Consider the following 18,916-nt stretch of genomic DNA (forward strand, 5'->3'; position numbering starts at 1 on the left):
TCGGCAATTACGCCAACTCAATGCAAGGTCCTCAGAGCAATATGCAATAGGAAGTAAACGATCCAAGGTTGTGTCTCACTGAAGACTATAAATCTTTCAATAGGCATTTATACAGGAAAATTTATAGTAAGTAAAGGTACTTAGTTACCATAAAAAGAAAAATAACTGATACCCAGCGAATTTATGTAAACTATAAAAAATATCGATGACTTCATTTATTTGATTTTCGTAATTAAAATAGGAAAATGTCTAAATTACTGACATGGTTATTATTTTACGTAGGTAATAATGATACAATAAACTAACGAAGAGGACACAAATAAACGTAATGAGACTAATCTATTCGACGATAGATGTCGCTTTATAATCGCCTTGAATGTCAACCAGACAACCTCATTGGCTCATTATATTTAAATCTCTGTGTTGTTATTATAATTTACTAAAAATATATTATTCAATAGTGTGATACATGTCTAATTATTTCTGCAACCAGCTGGTAATTTCAGCTAACTTTCTCATTTAGACGTATGACTGTACAGTCTAATTTAATCCTATGATTAAATCAATGCAGTGCGTATTTGCCGACCGTCGCCTATTAATTGACTACTTATTTATAGACGAGCTATGAATAATGTAACGGTAGGTAAATGACATGAAGATTACTTATATTTGTCCCATTTTAATATAAAGCGGATATAGCAGAACAGTAGTGGATTAGGTTGGCACTCGGTGGCCCTTGTTTGCTAAATTATCTCAAAGATACGGAAAATGAGCAATAAATAATTTGATTAAAAACATTTCAAAGGCGTCAAATAGTGTGATAACTATGTAATTAGGTACTTTAAAAACCCTTTTTAGATAAACATAAGTAGGTAGTGCAAACATATTGATCTGGAAAATCATGTCCATTTTTATATCACTGTTTAGAAAACTTGCTTATTCAAGCATTAAATTCTAATTACGTGGGGTAGGTAGAGGTATATTATTTTGTAAATTAACGCGCTGCTTACAGCTTAACTTGTTGATGATAACATCTGCCACACACTCTAAACATGTAGGCTACAAACACATCATGAATGTTAAGATTTTAATTATTCTGGAAACAAAATAGTCGCGCGAAGAAAGCGGTACTAGGAAGCATTTAGAAAAGAAAAGTAATTCTTTTTGCTTCACACACGACAATTATAGTGAAAGACTGAGCTAGCATTGTTCACTTTTTTACAAACGGCGCGCGTTGATTGGCTGCATTTCTTTGTTTCGCGGCGCACGCGCACTCTTCCGTGCATTGTGAGTCGCGGCATAATATGATTACGAGAACGTCTTATGTTTGTTACGTTAATAACTTTTTTCTTTGTTTTTTTTTTAAGTTGCTCCGAACATTTTATGGTCAGTTAATTCTCTAGATAAAATGGTTACGTGACTCTTTTAGGTGTAAATCATAAATAAACTTACAACGTTCACTTCTTGATTGGTTTTGGCCTGAAAATTTGTTACTTAAGGGCTAAAATTAGATAGATTTTTCAGAAATTAACCTGAAACTATTTGCATGGACTACAATCATCATATCGGTATAGGAAACTCATTGTTTTGTTAGTGAACATTGTAAGTTAGGTGACGCCCAAAATAGTAGGCGTAAGTTCGTTGACTGGCAATACGTCACAACACAAGATTAGATTTATTGTACTATTCACCAAACGTGACGCGCAAACGATCCAGGAATGATATATTAATCTAATAAGTACCTTATTGTCATGTAGGTATGCCTGTAAAGTACCCTGATCGTATGATCTTTACCCACTTTCCCCATTTACATTATATTTTTTAATTGGCCGCATGTGCAGTATTGCTAATAGTTTCATTGTTTCCTGTTTCAGAGCGGCGCGAGCGTGTGCGCAAGTGAGTGAGCGCCGCGCTGCCTCTATGCTGTATCGACGCAGATTCGACATACACCGGGACGTCGCCAGGTGATCTCGGTGCATCGCCGCCGTCACACTTACAACACTATAAACACTAAATCCAGCTGAAAAAAGAAAAAATACCACTTAACCCGAAAATTAATGTAACCATGATTTTTTATCTATGACTTCGGTTGAGCGCCATCTCTTGGCTAGTAGTAAAACTAGCTAACTAACTCGCCAAACAACAGCATTAATGTTTCTGATAAATGAATGCTTATCAGCATTATAGGTTAACTTGACTCTTGATCTTTTGCTGATAAGTTTTAATTAGGAGTTTAAGTATATCTACTAATACCTCCGCTTTTTCAATATATCTATAACTATTGAACCCAAATCCGGCCACTAACCAACTTGACGCTTTTTACTTTACAACAATACAAATTATTATAAGTGATATAGTCTTAAGAGACGTGAAAGCCTACGCTCGTAATCTTAACAGGTTGCTGCTGAAGAGGAGTGGATTGCGAGGAGTGAGGTAACCTGGCTGAGAGGAAGACAAGCAAGCTGAAGAAACAGAGACATCTGTCGTCTAGCGGCAAAAACAAACATACCGATATGTGTTCCCCGAAACTAAGTACCTAAAATTCGCGTAAAACCTACATCGAATAATGTACGTTCCGTCCAAGAAGCTGCCAAACATTTTGAACGAATTTATTAGTGTAAATACATTTTTGGACTATTTATATTTGTGTATAGTTCGCGAGTGCTCGCGAGTGTAAGTGTGGTGTGTACAGCGCCACCTAGTGTTTAACCGTGATAAAGGTGGCGGGGACGCATGCGCCATCGGGACCGGCGCTGGCGATGCCATTTATTGAAGACGAATGGTGGTCCGCGGAGAATGAGGGCAGGATGGTCGACCTCTCCAATTGCCTGCAGGTAATACACTCCAAGTTACACCTTATGTCGGCGGCAGACACACACCGACACGCGACAGCGACTATGAGTAGACACTGGAGCGGTAAACGATCACAACCGAGTGACATATGTAGATATAGTCAACAGGCTCATTACTAACTAACCTTCATTTCACTCCTGATTACTCGTAATAATATTTATTTGTCATTAACGTACATTATAATTATCGATAGGAGTTAAATAATCACTATTAATTAACATATTTATTTAAAGACACGTAGCTGTCCCGTAGTCGCCCTGTAACCAATATATTATTTATATTTGAAACATTTGAAATTACACTAAAATACATTCTAGTAAATCATTTCATAGCTAAGCACACTAAACATTCACTACTCACAAATCAAACAGTAAAACAATTACGGATATATACAAGAAACATTGGTTAGTTCCAGGACGCGGTAGTGGCGGCGGGCGGTCAGGCGGCCGCGCAGCTGCAGCAGATGGCGACATCTCTCGGCGACCTCTCGCAGGCCGAGCTCACCAACATCGTCGGCGGCCTGACGCTGGAGCCCGACACCGGCGAGGCTGCTGATCCTGACGACATCCTCAAGCAGCTCGGAGAGAGCGCGTTCGATAACTTCGAGACGTTTTTCACCGATTTAACGAATGCTACCGCGTCTTCGGTGCCCCCTATTGAAATTAAGGTGAGTTTTGATCACCTACCAAATGCTACTTATTTCAATCGCATTCATGTGAAACCGTTAAAAGTTTTTGCAATGCAACGTTATTTGCCTGCAAGTATACTTCGACGGTAGTTGCAAAAATTACAGTTTTCTTAGTTTAAGAACCATTTTTGTAATCATTTTTACTTAAGGCACATATTTGACACGATTTGTATATGATTTCAGCAAGAAGAAAACAACAACATATCATCGCCAGCGTCCAGCAGCCAACTCCAAGGCTACTACCAACAAAACAGTCAATTAGCACTGCCAAACAACGGCCAACAACGATTACAACAACTCCTAAGATCCGGTACGAGTGCAATCAACAACGCCGTGACAAATAACATAAACAATGGCCGATACAATATCGCGTCTGCCAACCCTCTGCTCGCGGAGAAGCTTTCAGCGACACCTAGCGGCATCAAGCAGGAACCGATGAGCACGGACTACAACACCACGAGTATGAACTACGGGGGCTCGTCGCCGATGCAGAGGATGCCGAGCGGGAAGCCGCAAGTGCACGATGCTGGTGGAGGTAAAGGTGAGTTTTATTACTTAGTAGACAATAAGATCGAAACTGCTACATCTAGTGGATAAATGTGGAACTACAATAAAACGACTGCTGGTATTAGTTCTACTATTTGCTACTAGATGGCAGTTACAAAGATGCCCGAAAGAAATAGTTCGACAAATAGACCGCAGATGTCGCTACACCGCCTATTATAGTTGCATCGTTAGATGCATTTTGCTACCTCCGCCTATGCAGTTTTCTCCTCGCGATCACAATCCACTTTCGATTTCCGCTCGAGGAAGTACCGACGATTTTCCTTTCACGACATGCCGCTTTTACCTCGTCAAACGTTTAGGCCGGCCAACGAGAAAGTTTTATAGCCTAGCCGGCTAGATTAGATATTATATCCTACCTAGACATTTCTGAGATGCGTAATCTATCTAATCGATTCTTAGAAATTGCTGTGATCAATTTGTAATGGAAATATAAACTTTATTAAAAGGAAAATAAGAAGAGCAGATATAATTGCTTAGGTAGATATGCAAGCAAGTAGATAGATTAGAGAGGGCAGGTAGGCACTATCGATGTTCTTTACATAAAAGTGCCTAAGTGATAAAGCTAATCCCAGAGATTTATGGAACTTATAATTTTATGAATTTAAGTCATTATGCGTTTTAACTTTAAATAATAAACTGAAAGCAAGACGAATATGTACCTAGTGCTGGAATGATAACTAGATACCTAATAAAATATGAATCGATGATATCTAAGCCCTAAGGTCTTCAACTTCCTTTACATCTAACATTAAAGTGTCCGATGAAATCTCGGAGGTATCACTGCGATACATCTACGACGCAGTAGGTCAGTGGCGCCCCCACGCGGGCGGAAGCGAAAGCGACGCGAGCTGGACGCCGCCGCTTTCCCTGCGCCTAATAATCTATCTCAGCCCGAGTACGTGCACCACACAGACTTCTCATTTATTAGGAAAAGACATAATATTACTACTTATATTACTTCCAAGCAATCTCAAGTGAATAACATAATAATCAAAGAATATATTTTCTCTTTTTGCATGGTCTTTATAGACGATATCTTTTGTTTTCGGGCTAAAGTTCATGTATAAATTTGTGTTGTTGATATTTTCTTAGACTTTGGTGTCCCACTGCTTGCCTTATCAGATGTAAAGAATAATTTATAATAATTTTTGTAAAACTAATTCGCTGTCTACTCAGGTTTGATCCGCTGCGCCGTTTTGGAAACTTAATCGAGTGCCTTTTAATTAGCTTCATCAAAGAGTTATCACGTGAGAAGACCTTCTATAAATACTCTATGCCATTATTCAAGATATATTAACAGTAGGAAGATAACTAATTATCTTAAGATCATAGTAACTGTTTCCTCATACTATGATACCTTCATCATAAAAGCGTTACCACGAAACACTAAAAACAAGGATAAAGATAAAAAATACAGAATTTTACCGCAAACCAAAAAACCCTTTTTAGTGAGCCGCCGTTATTCAGGCACTTAGGGCTTCGCCCCCCGGGACCCGGACCGAAGTTACAAGTGTAGGGAATTAAGGGAGTTTATTTTTTTCCGTTACGGGAGGCCAAACTTTGAAGTGGATTTTTTATTAAGAGAAGAAATAAAATGATGAAACTGTTAAAACTTTATATTTAGTTTACCTTTATCTCAGCTTTTTGTAAAAAAAAAGAATATATTGTAGTATATTATGTTGTATTGCGTACGTCTTCATTTTATTTCGCTACGTGTTTATTACAGACCTTATCTTGATGATGCAGTAGAGCCTGCTAGCGGTTTACTTTGCTCTTACCATGCTTTTAGAAACTTCTAACTAGTAGTATATTTCTCTATAGGAATATACTTCGCAAAAATAAATCCGGTTAAGATTAAAAAGCTAGCCTAAACTAGCCTTATGTGTATAGACTTATAAGCATATCCATACATATGTGCACAATTCTCCGTAGTTCTATAGAAATTACTTGAGTATTCGTAGATGTAGTTTGATATTGATTCGCGTTTTGATGAGTTATTCCGGCAAATGATTGAGAGCAAATAAATGTTTAATGTAAGCGTTTTCGGTAGAACCAACGCAATTCCTGGTTCTGTTAATTAGTACCAGAGTAAATGCTTAGCGTTACTGGCAATAATCTGTATTCGCTATTCTAAACTCATCCGCCGCTTCGTTGAACCACCCATACGAGTTAGTAGAAAAGCAAAACTGAATTTACGTCAACAGTTTAATGTAGGTACCTATATCACCCAAATGTTTTAAAATTTAGTATGTTGTGACTATAATTTAAAATAGTACAATAAAATTGAATTACTCATAGATTGTTAAAAAAAAAAAACATAGTACAAAATAAATTAGGATAGATAAAACTAATATAACCATTAATTAAAGGAAATTATATACAAATACGCAATTCACAACATTGAAATATATCATAATACATATGTCATAAATTTACTTAATAAATAGCATTATCCTCCTCTCTCCTACTTTTGCTGTGCCCGACAGGGTCCACAATGAGCTGTGAACCTAGTTATAATTTACCACCTATGTAACATTATGGTATGCAATAAAGATTTACTTACTTACTTACTTACTTAGCTTTGACCACGGTTGGACTTAAATAAGTCACTTCTAGTACCTAATTCAAACTATCCCTTAGCATTCTGATTAGGTTATTTTTCCTTGTTGTTCGTAGGACAGATCGTGTTACTGAATATATATTCGCATTGACAAGTTTGACTAAGAAAGCTCAACAAAACTATGCTCTCTAAATAGGTATGTTTAATTTCCTGTTTTTCAAACCACAATCGAGCAAAACGAATCAAAAAAACAACCTGTATAAATACATCCAGACACAGCACGTCATGAGGTAAACCTCGGGAACTATCCTTGACACTTTAATGTTTTCAGAATCAGTGACAAAAAATTGACACGGATTCGCGATTTTATAGGAAAATGTTTAACTGTAGTGAGTCACTGCGAGTCACAGCTTCCTGGAACGGTGTATGTGGGGTAGGGGGTCGCCAGGTCAAGGTTAAGGGACAATGGACGTCACAGGTGACCAGACATACGAAAAATTTTGACTTAAAACCATAGTTAGTTCAAGGCCATACAATTCGATTGAGGAAATCTTGAGATCCTTTGTTTATTAGTTTTTGAAGATCTTGATCAATAATGGTCTCCATGAATTACTTCATGATATTTTCCTATTAACATACCATGTGATTGCCTTTATCTTGCTCCTTTTTTCATATTTTTATTTTTTATATTATTTCTATATTTTTTTTGGCCAGTACCATTGAGTACAACAGAATAAAGAGTGTCCAATCCCTTTGCAAACCCGTTATCGCTACTAAATTTCAATCACCCAGCGCCAGGAAAACTATATTTAAAGAAAAAAAGGCTATTTCATTTTTGTAAATTTCTTACCTTTCCTTTAGTGCTGTTATTTTGCGACAGTTATTTAGCTATTGAAGACGCTCCTACAGCCTAGTATGTAGGTTATCGACGTTTGCGAGCGCTCGTCACTTCCGGCTAATCCGCTTCCGACCTCGAAACATGTTATTAACTCCTTTAGTTAAATACCAAACTGCGCTGAAAAGTATTTGGGGCTCAGTGTTATTGTGAAAAAACGAATCTCTCGGTAAAGGATGGAATGAAGAAAACAAGGATAAAAATTGTTTATTGCGGGAGTCCATTTTGAAAGAGAAAATATTATAAATGTCAAAATAGCTGTCAGAGTCTTTACGTCATTAATAAGATTTCATTTTGTGTGTAACTAAATCTCTGAAGGATAAAGGCTAGCTTGTTAAATTAACCACGATGTATAGGTACATGAGTGAAGCCGTTGAAAAAATCTAGTCTATCATTTAAAGACCAGCAACAACAAATAGTTAAGTAACTCTGTAAAATACTTATGTAGTTCGCCCGCATTTTCAAAATAGTGCTGTTCACATTCGCACATCCACAGCACACATAGGCTACATACCATTTTGAGCAACTACATTAAAACACATTTAATTTATGTACAGTCCTTAGCCGACACTATTAAATTTATAGTTGCATATACTTCGCTACTGACGTCGCCCCTGTAATAAATAATCGGTTTTCCGAAATACCTACGTACTGAAGTGTTTGTACCTAATTTTATGCGAAGTAGGTCACTTGGGCTAGGATATTAATATACATTATTGACTTCAGGAAACTATTGAATAGGTCAATATGGTTTCTATTCAAGAGATTTGGAATACTGTAGAGTTGTATATTTATAAAAGAGGTACAATGTCCTTATTAGGTACAAATACTTCTTATTTTGTTTAAAGCATGTGTCGGACTTGGGTATAAATTAAAAAACTTATCTAACTCTATTAAAATAAATTTAGTTGAGGTCACCACGCCAAACCCATTGAGCGCGACCTGTCGCCGAGTTCGATCCCGTAGGACAAATATTTGCGTGATCCACGAATGGTTGTCCTGAGCCGGAGAAGAGAAGGTCTCTGTGTAAGTGTCTTGAATGTTTATGAAACAAAAAATTACATAATGTGGGAGTCGCTTAAAAAAACAAAATCAACAAAATATTCCATACAACAACTCTGATCAAACAAACAGTATATCGTATTAGTGAGTTAGCTCGCTACTGTGCACCAAGTGGTTGTTGCTCCTACAATCGGGTCGTATTTACATGCATCTAGATCAGGTCTAGATTCTCGGCCTGCCCCCATCCATGTTCGTCCTAGGGTCCTGCGAGGTCATCTGTCCGTTTTAATACTTGTTGTGACTATATTTTAGTACACTACATAGAATTTTATTTTGTAATTTACCAAGATTACTTTAGAATGGAATATCATCCCGGGAGGTGCAATTCAAAAGTATGTATCCTTTTTTTTAAGACCACGTTATTCCGGGTTCAATGAATCAATAAATAAAAAACTTGTATTACATTACGCCCAAAACATAGAGCGTGTGTTCTTTGTAATTTTACTGCTCTATCGATTTAGAAAAACTCACATTTCCCGGGGTTTTAAGAATAAGTTCTGTAAAACAAAGTAAAAAAAAAGAATAATTCCTTTCTACATAATAAATATTTTCAATAAATCCTGCTTATCACTTAGTGTTCCGTCTAAATCTGTATTTTGGACAACCGCATCCGCAGTCCTTAGTGCACGGTGCACTGCGTGCGTCACGGCTGCGCGTGTGTGCGTGCGCAACCATGACCCCGTTTTCACTGCGCGCGCAAACATCTTGCATGTGTGAGTGTACGTAGCGTAGGTGTGTATGTGTGCGTCACATGTGCTTGTGTTATGTCACACGAGATGGAGCGTGCGTGCGCCCGCGCACTACAGGTGGCTCTGCTTTGAACTTTTTAAAGTACTCAGTCCTACAAATACATACATAGACGTAGCGACAAAGCTTGTGTATGTCAAAATATATACTAACCTAAATATGACTAAAACATTAATTGTTATTTATAACTTAAAAGATTAATCATTTCCTGCATTTTGAAATAAACTGACAGGAAAATAAATAAATTGATTTCTATTAACGTTGTACACCTACATTGCTCAATTGCGACACTTAATCATTAAGTACCTTTCCTACCGTTCACCAGCGAGGACCTTAGCCGTCGTGACCGTTCGAAGATCACGGCAAATTGGGTGTCTAGTCTATTAAAAGCCGGATATCCGGTTATTAATACCAAATGTATCGAGTAGAGCATACTCCGTAGCGTCTCAGTTACGCAAACGTTGATCCGCGCGTTGCCTTGAGAGCTGTTAGCTGCGCAGGCGCAATAGATGAACAGATTTCGAATTTATAGGTCTTGTGTGATTTGGAATTTTAATATCGGAAATTCCAGCGAGAAATACCTGACAGGCGCGGTACTACTAGGTATTAAATGCCTCTGTAACAGTAGCAATTTTAAACTATTTTGGAAACAATTCTTAATACAACCTAGAACTTTATGCAGTAATTTAGTATTTTTCAATTATTTAACATGAGTCATATTTTCGATTAGACTAAAATATAGAGCTATCATCTAACGATACTTAATATTCTAAGTACTTATTACTAGATATCCATATAAATCTATTTGTGAACTAACAATCAACATTAATGGTTGGGTGCGTGTTATTCCCACAAGCTTTAACGGATCACAGATTTCAACGCGATCGGGTCGCGAAAATGTTGCTAGCAGAATCAAAGATATTTTAAATATCTGTTCCTTGCCCTGTTACTTTATTTATGAGTATTAAATACGATATTCATAAAGTGGGCGTCTATAAAAAAAATGATTCCGTTTTCCCTGAGTTGTCTCAGCACAAACTTACATACATCACATCTTTGTATTAGTATAGATTAATTACTACAATTCCAACGAATTCCAATTACAATTTAATTTGTAAACAACGAGCGTAATTGAGATAAAATACTGTAATAATCATAGTTAACGTATTGTACCTAATTATTATATCATTATGCAATCATAGATATATAATCTAAGATTATAGGCGGCGGCAGGCGCTCAACAAACAACTTTATACATCTTTTACAATTAATCTTTTACTTTTTTTTAAAGCGACTCCCGCACATAAATATGTATTGAATCCGTGTGTCGCGGGATGTTCGAAAATAATTAAGTTATGCCAATAGTCATATACTAGGCATGCACAAAGACTCGGACCAAACATTTGTGGATCATACGAATACCTTGTTTTACGCAGGTATCGAACCAGCGACACGTATCTAACTCACAGTGAGTTTGGCAGTGCCCTAGTCCACTCGGCTATCACGAGTATGATTATGATTCTGTTATAACACCATTTTAGGTCCCTGTTCACGACACTGTATAGAGTGTGCGCACGTCAGGCGGTCTCCAGTAGTTTCCATCTCAATAGTCCGACGCCCGCGGCAACCCTACTTTATCTAAATCAAGTTTCTACAGCATATGTTTGTGTTAGATTCAGACTTCAGGCTCGAAAACTATGCTTTATTTAACCCTGAAATATGCCTACCATGGTACATTAAATTGAATGTATTAAGAAATTAAATTGATTCTAAAATAATGTACTGGGAAGAGTGTGAATAGAAGAATGAGTATGTCTTTATAAATGCCAAAGGAATAGTTATAGAATTTTATGTAAAAATTGGTTTACGACTTGGATGTGTATACCAGTTGGAATAAAATAATCATAAGGGAAATTGTTAAGGTTTGCTTTAGTCATAGCTACTTGAAGATACTTTAAGAGACGAGTATACAGGTTTAGAAAACTATCCAGCTAGCAACTCAGTCTGTGTGCGTTCTCGGTAGTTTGATAGACATATTTATTTTAAAAAGTAAATATTATTTTAAAGGCATATCTTTATTTATGTAATTTCCAGAATAGAAGTGTTTTACCAACATGAGGTTATCTCAATAAAAAGTCCCAAAATTCAATTCCTCATTATAACGAGGTTTAGTTTCAGGATTTTCAATTGAAATTAATTACTGAAAAACTGTTATATATTACCACTCAACTTTACTGTAACACGAAGTAATCCGCATCATCATTACCGGTAGCCAAACTTCCGGCAGTTAAGTTAAAACCAAGTTTTTAAACAGACAGAGGAAAATCAACGATTCATTTAATACAATAATTATAGCAGTAATATTATGAATGGATTCCCGGAATCCAATATCAGGTCGGCGGACATTTCTCGGTGTTGCGCCCCTGACCCAGAATCGGGCGCCGTACATAAATAAACAAGTCAATGTGTGCCCCGTGGCGGCACTCGGACCCGCGGACCTGACGCGCACCTGACACCATGACGTCCAATAAAAGTTCACTTTTTATCGATAAGCAATTGACAATATTCATAGTAGGCTTGAAAAGTAAAATAGGAATAAATCTCGATAAAAAAGAAATCTCTTTCAATCGCCAGTCATATTTATTTATTTATTTTTTATTTTTTTTATTATAAAGGTTCTTCAACGACTTATTCACTATAACATATTACATAGACAACTAGTAGGTACATGGATAATCATGGTGAATTTGTCACTTAAAGAAGAACACAGCTTAAACATAAATAAACTATACAACTATGAGATCTGTTTCAATTAAAAATTTGGAAGATAATATGACGTACTTTACTCTGTTTTAGAACAACATTCTTTAATAAGCTAGCAACACTCCTTTATCAGTTAACAATGGGTAATTAGAATTATTAAAACAGAAGAGAAGTATTATCATTGTGAAAACGACTGCAACAAACATTGTCAAAATATTATGAGGGGTTAGGAAGCGTAAGTCTTTTGCGAAATTGATAGAATGTGTCTGCGAGGATGTCAATGTTCTCATTATTTATTTTATATTTATAGCAATTGTATTTTTTTTGTTATAAATAATTAAATTCCAGCGAAATATATTATTCTAGGTATTGCATACCTATTCAATAAATCTTCGAAACTTATTTCAAATTATTTTTAAAGACAAGTCAAAGTTTCTAAGTTTTAAAGTTTCTTTCAAATACTACTTAATACATATTCTTTCAAACTATCCTATTGCTAACAGCTCCTGCAAGAATTTCTTGGCGCATTTAAATACCAAGTTTATTACGTGAGATGTGTCGCACGGGAAAACCCAGGGTTACTAGACTATACGTATACCTCAAACATTAATAGAGTGTCTGTTGATCACCAAACAAACATTAAGACTATATCATTTGTTACACCAACATTTAGTGCAGCACAAAGGAAAGAGTTCTTCAACATGTCATTTCTGCGACGTGGCAAAGGTACAATTTTCAATGGGTTGAGTTTCCCCTAGAGTTGCTATAGAAATGATACGTTAATAGCCTCAGTGCAGCAGTGCGCACGCGCAGCTCGGCGGAAACCAATAAAACTATATTACCTTAATTGTACATGATACAGACAAGTATAGAGTACGTGTGGAGGAGTTTTCGTTTTATTTGCGGACTAAGAAAATTTTGAACGTATCCTGTATGTTTCGAAATACAGCAAATAAAACATACTCACATATTATAAAGCCTATAGATTTCCGATTTCGTCGTTTATATTTTTTACTCTCAATCAACTTATACGATATCCTAGAAGTGTGAGATAACGTGCTATATCATATTTCCACAAAACAGAACATAAATCAAATAAACAGGCAATTTATTTAAATGAATGTAACAAGCAACATGTTTTCTAAGTTGAGTCTACTCTTGAATCTAAGCACAGCTCCTTGAGACGGTGCGACAACCTTAATCATGTCAATGACGAGCAACCACACACGCACACGGACGCGCTCACGCACACACTCGCGCGGCGTGTGCGCGTGCGCATGTTCCGCGCGTATCCTGCGCAAGTGCACGCGACACCCTTCTCCTGCACATGCACCGGTCTTGTTACACTTACGACACGAGGAGTCTGTGTTAATTGTCATTATAAGACTTGTAGTTAATACTCATTTTAAAAAATATGACGTCATTATCACACTCTCCTTTTCAATGAATCGTTTCTACCGACTACTAGTAATTAATTACGTAAAATATTTTCCTTAAGTTTAGTTCGGTTCAATTATTCTCCAATCATAGAATAGGCATTCCAACAACAATCGTGATTTCTTAATGTATTTAGCATTATGTATATTGTATTAGTGAACGTGTAGCGAAAAACATAATTGCAATTATATTTAGGAAATCAAGTTTCAATAAATATTTATAATTTTATTAAGATGTATGAACGAAAATTATTCGCAAATGTTTCATAATTTAATTTCCTGTTAATAATTCTATAAATACTAGTACATTTTGCAGTCTTAGCACGCAATGTCTTTACGGCTCAAATCTATCTAAATTCACGATTCTATTTTTTTTACAGGCACTAGTCAAATTGCGTTGTCAAATTGTCAGCTGTCGATGAGAAAATCTATAATATTTTTGGAGGAACAGTAATAGTAGAGTAGGCACGTAGCTATACAACTCATTTTTATTCTCCAAAGTATTTTCAATATTAATATTTATAGATTTGCCTTAAAGAAACATGACGTCTGTCCTGAATAATTACATTACGGTTTCAGTCATCTTTTCCAAAAGTCTTATAACACGAATTCAATAATTGACATTAAATATTCCTCCATATGCTATGCGAGGTGGCCACGTGACTGCTCCTGATGCAGTCCTCGCTGCATAACTAACTTCCAGCCAGCTTGTGTCGAAACCGCATTACTAACTGGGACGCGTATGCTTAACTTATCGATTCAATAATCATCCGATAGAGGGGTCTCTTCACTTGATTGTGAACCAACAACACTATACTAGTGACGTTGGTCAGTAGTATAGTGTTGTGAGGTCAACTGTCTGCTGGTGTTACTGTCACCATAATCATCACTTTCAAATTAACTCTATCTGGCTACTTTGCTATTTCATTTATGTGACTCCCCTAAAGGATGCCTTTTAGTAGTTTAGAATGTGTGATGTTTAGATGCCAAATGCTAGATTTTTTATTATTATAGAGTTCAATTTTAAGATGTCCTCTCCATTTAAAGCTTCTGCTGAGTATAAATCTCTCCATATTTTGTTAACTGTCTCAAAAAATCCCAGGAATATTATTCGTTAGAATAATTTTCTCGTCTAAATTAGATAAGCATTACACAGGTTGTAAAAACTCTATACCTGTATATTTAAGGACTAGGTACTATATACATACTTGGTAAATATATTGTAGAGACTGAGATAGGAGGCATTAGGCGCTGTAATGTGTCTCGGAAACCGGACGTCACACACCTGGGTCCCAGACACGGCTAATTTGTAACGATTATTACAGACATAGAGTCGTGTGTACTCGACATTCATACAACGGTGTAGATACATTATAATCTAGTTCGTAAACAGATGCTTATGCGTTCACCAGAGTAACACTCATTTTAACATAAGTATAGTTCATAAAGAGAGAAATGTAAAAAGTTTTTAGCATATCTCTATACATGTACTTACGGGTATGTTGTGAGAACTAGTAGAGCTCTAAGTTAAGAACTCTATTTTTGGCTACTACTTGGATATCGTAAAAGCTCAAAACTGACTTCTCTCCTCTTTTCAATCTTATTAAAGAAGCTCCATTTGTTTTTGTTTGATGTTAAAGATTAAATTGTAAAAATATTTGTTGTTATAAGTCGGCCGTGTAGCGCATTATCGAGCAAACACTCGTGGTGCTATTGTCCCCTCGCTCAATGCCGCGATAACATCTTCTATCACGCCGATAGCAGTCTGTAGGTAAACAGAGGTGTATGGCACGCTAGCCCTTTACTGTTTACCATTTTTTTGCTCTAAATATGAGAAAGTGTAAGGTAAAAGGTGATGCATGGACTGGAAAATGTCTATGATAGGCATCTTCATTATATATGTGGCCAAAATAATTATTTTTCTTGTGATTGATGCGCCGGTGTGTACGCTCTTCAATACCGATTGCTTGCGGTAGCTGTATCTTTTTGGCCTGATTTGTACTTATATGGTATTGTTACTGCATCCAAACCATGGGTGCTATAAATAAATGTTATCGTCAATAATGGGTCGTTTTCCAGTTTCACATTTTATCGTATTTTTTTCACCCCATACTCATTCTTTAGGTACCATAGTCGTTTGTTGTCATCTATACTAATATATAAAGCTGAAGAGTTTGTTTGTTTGTTTGTTTGTTTGTTTGAACGCGCTAATCTCAGGAACTACTGGTTCAAATTGAAAAATTCTTTTTGTGTTGAATAGACCTTTCATCGAGGAAGGTTTTATGCTATAGATCATCACGCTGCGACTAATAGGAGCGAAGATATAAAGGAAAATGTGGAAAATGTTTCAACCACGCGGACGAAGTCGCGGGCAACAGCTAGTTAGTCATATTTAAAAACCTTAAACTATCTTTAAAAGAACATAAGCAAAACTACAACACCAAAGTACTCTATTCGCTCTGGGCAATGTTACAAGTTTGGTCTAAGTAACATACATTTATAATTGGTCTGCCCCATTTATCAATAAAAAAATTATCTCAGTAAGGAATTTACAGTGACTAAAGTGACAACCAGTGAAAAAATAAGGGATGTTGTTATAAAATAAACAGGTGAACAGCCATTTAGCTATTTTTTCGATATAGACTCAATTATCCTAACTGTATAGTCAGCAAAAAGTTGTGTAAAAAGTGTGGACAAAAACCCGGGAGTAGCTGCTAGAGGCGCCACGGGGCGGGGCGAGCTGCGGGTGACCGGGATTTATCACTCGTTATTTGGGATCCTAGGATTTAAGCATTTTAAAATATACATTTATTAATGTGTCATTTTAAGCTTCAAACCCGTTGAAGTATTGATACTGCATACATATGAGAGGGAACTTTAAACTAAATAAGGATACGTTTTTATATACATGTTTGTATAACAATCATCAATGGTCATCATATAACAATCGAAGTGAATACTTTTACTTCTCATCAAAACAACACGTTGAAAACAATCCGATCCCAAATTTTAGTAAAACGTCCAGCTCAGTTCTCAAATATCTTTAAAATCTGTACGGAACCACTCACCACACGCTGCACCTGACACCTCGCCACGTGTAGGGTACTCGGGTGCGCAGGCGCAGTTTTTGTGCGTCACGGTCCATCGCGCGCAGTTCACTACAGTGTCAGGGGTGTCAAATACAAGCAACGTGAATTTTACGCTAATGAATTAGGGGAATTCTGACGCGTTACCGGAATGCGAGATATTTAACGATTTGACAGGTCGGTAACGCAACGCGAAAAAATCTCTAATTATTTTGGAATAGGTTGTAACAAGTAGTACAATTTTCAGTGTGAAAAACTATATCGTGGATTTGTAAAGTCTAGAACATCTTACACAAGAGCAATTCACGCAACAAATATTAAGTTTTTATTGGAAAAACATTAAACTGCTCGCGGCGTTTAATAGAAACGCGAATCGAATCATAACAAAGCAAACGCGCGTCACAGCAATTACAAAGAAATGTTTGCGTTTGAAATGTCTCGCTCATCTCTCGATCCCGCTCATCTCCCGCTCAGCAACACATTCCATTCATTAGGCATACTGTTAAATGGGTGCCATTAATTTGGCCGTCAATTATTTGTTACATGACGTATTGGCTGTCCGAAATACACTGCCCCGGGACATAAAAAAAGTAGAATTGGACACGTCAAAATATTGTCTGTAGCAAGTGATTTAGTTCTATCGGATATTTATGATACTGGTACGATGGGTGGAGGTAGCAACAGTGTTCAATCTAAAAAGTGTGGTGGTGGTGAAATAAGTCAGGATTGTTTCAAAACGGGGACGCAAAGTTATAGGTTCGAAGCCTAGTAAAAGTATATGAAAAAGTTACGTAAATCTTTATTAATAGCTCGTATTCAACAAGCTATAATTACCACAGAGTTTTATACAATAGCTATTAGCTAAGCTTTCTTGTATTAATAATACATTTTCTTTTTCAGGTAAGTTTCAGAACGCGCGGCATTTCCTTGTGAGTTCATTAAAATACCTTTTTACAATATTTCGCCATTATTGGGTTAAGATTAAGTGCCCGGTCGAGTTCTCTGAGAAATTACGGTTTTTCACGCACCCCGAATGACTAGGGAAATAGCGGCCTTATCGGGATGTAGGCTACAAGTATCCCAAGGTCACAGTAACCACCAGGCTATATTGGTTTTTTTTTTACAATAATTAGCACTCGTGTGTATTACGTCCAGTCGTTACGTAATGGGGTATGTTGAAGGGTTTTTTATGATATTATAGCCAGAATTCATTCGATCGTTGGAAATGTTTTTAAGGTTGAATGAGATTTGCTCTAGGAGTCGTCAATAGTGACAAACGGCAGCTTACAAAGTCCAGTCAAATTAAAAACAATACTACCTTTTACCAAAATTTACAAACTTTTAACTGTTGATATTGATTTTCTTTCGTGAGAATATTTTTATAATTAGCAATGGATTTCGTTACGAAAGTCGTTCAGTATTTGCAGAGAAGCCTCTCCGGTCTGTATGTTAGCCCTTTTTATAGATTTCTTGTTTTATGTATTTGAGAGTCGAGTATATTTGAAATAGTTTTGTGCCCGACTTTGTTCGTGTTGAAATCTCACATATTTCTGGAACGGACTCGATCCAGAATAAACATATCGTACGACAGGCGAATATAATATTTGTGTGTGACCAACATTTTGAGAATACATTAGAAGTTAATCATATCTGTTAATCAAAACAAATGTAATGTCATCAAGCTAACTTGAATTAGGCGTAGGTTTATAAGTAGTAGGATAACGTATGTTAGTTTTCTGCATGTAATAGTCGTTAAAGTAAATAATTCAACAGAGTTTAGTCCCTATACAACAGAAACACTTATCCTTGTTAGTTAGTCATATTTCACAGAAAAATCATTGTTGCCTTTCGAACACACCAACACTTTTATAAACGGACAGTCACCAAATCGATGTCATTCTAAGAGACTCCGGTAATTATTAAAAACTATTCATGGTGTCGTGACGTCACACACCGCAATATTTTGCGTAATTACGCGTTTCGATCGCGGGCCGACGTAACGCGCAAACGAAAGTAATATTATCCGATGTGTTTGTCTCAGCATTGCACTTGGTTACGTATCAATCATGTAGGTCACGGCTGCGCGTGCGCCGCGGAAAGCGCCCGCGCCGCTAACAACACTAACTAGTCTTTTTCATTTCATAGTTGCTTTTTTACGTTTTCACCTTGATGCACTTGTATCAATATCGTTTGTTATTTTGATTAAATTATTTTATTGCTCAATAGAAAACTAGAAACATGTTTTCTTTTACTTCTTTC

The 18,916-nt window shown here is 36.5% G+C and overlaps 1 protein-coding gene and 1 long non-coding RNA gene across 8 annotated transcripts in view; both read left to right on the plus strand.

The window, feature by feature from the left end:
* The window catches only part of LOC113493682 (ecdysone-induced protein 74EF), a 159,990-nt gene that overhangs the window by 59,520 nt on the left and 81,554 nt on the right, over positions 1-18,916 (plus strand). For 5 of the 7 annotated variants that reach the window (XM_026871660.1, XM_026871663.1, XM_026871662.1 and 2 more), the window contains 4 exons: positions 1,875-2,059; positions 2,398-2,834; positions 3,263-3,520; positions 3,725-4,082. In XM_026871660.1, the coding sequence (XP_026727461.1) occupies positions 2,760-2,834; positions 3,263-3,520; positions 3,725-4,082 (691 nt within the window). In that variant the 5' untranslated portion in view covers positions 1,875-2,059; positions 2,398-2,759. The remainder of the gene's footprint in view (positions 1-1,874; positions 2,060-2,397; positions 2,835-3,262; positions 3,521-3,724; positions 4,083-18,916) is intronic. The other 2 variants (XM_026871667.1, XM_026871661.1) reach the window with 2 other exon arrangements.
* LOC113493693 lies at positions 6,642-12,325 on the plus strand. The gene is made up of 2 exons (XR_003400602.1): positions 6,642-7,981; positions 8,472-12,325. It is a non-coding gene; the product is annotated as an uncharacterized LOC113493693 (long non-coding RNA).

The sequence above is a fragment of the Trichoplusia ni genome, chromosome 5 (genome assembly GCF_003590095.1).
Source record: "Trichoplusia ni isolate ovarian cell line Hi5 chromosome 5, tn1, whole genome shotgun sequence".
Lineage (NCBI taxonomy): Eukaryota > Metazoa > Arthropoda > Insecta > Lepidoptera > Noctuidae > Trichoplusia > Trichoplusia ni.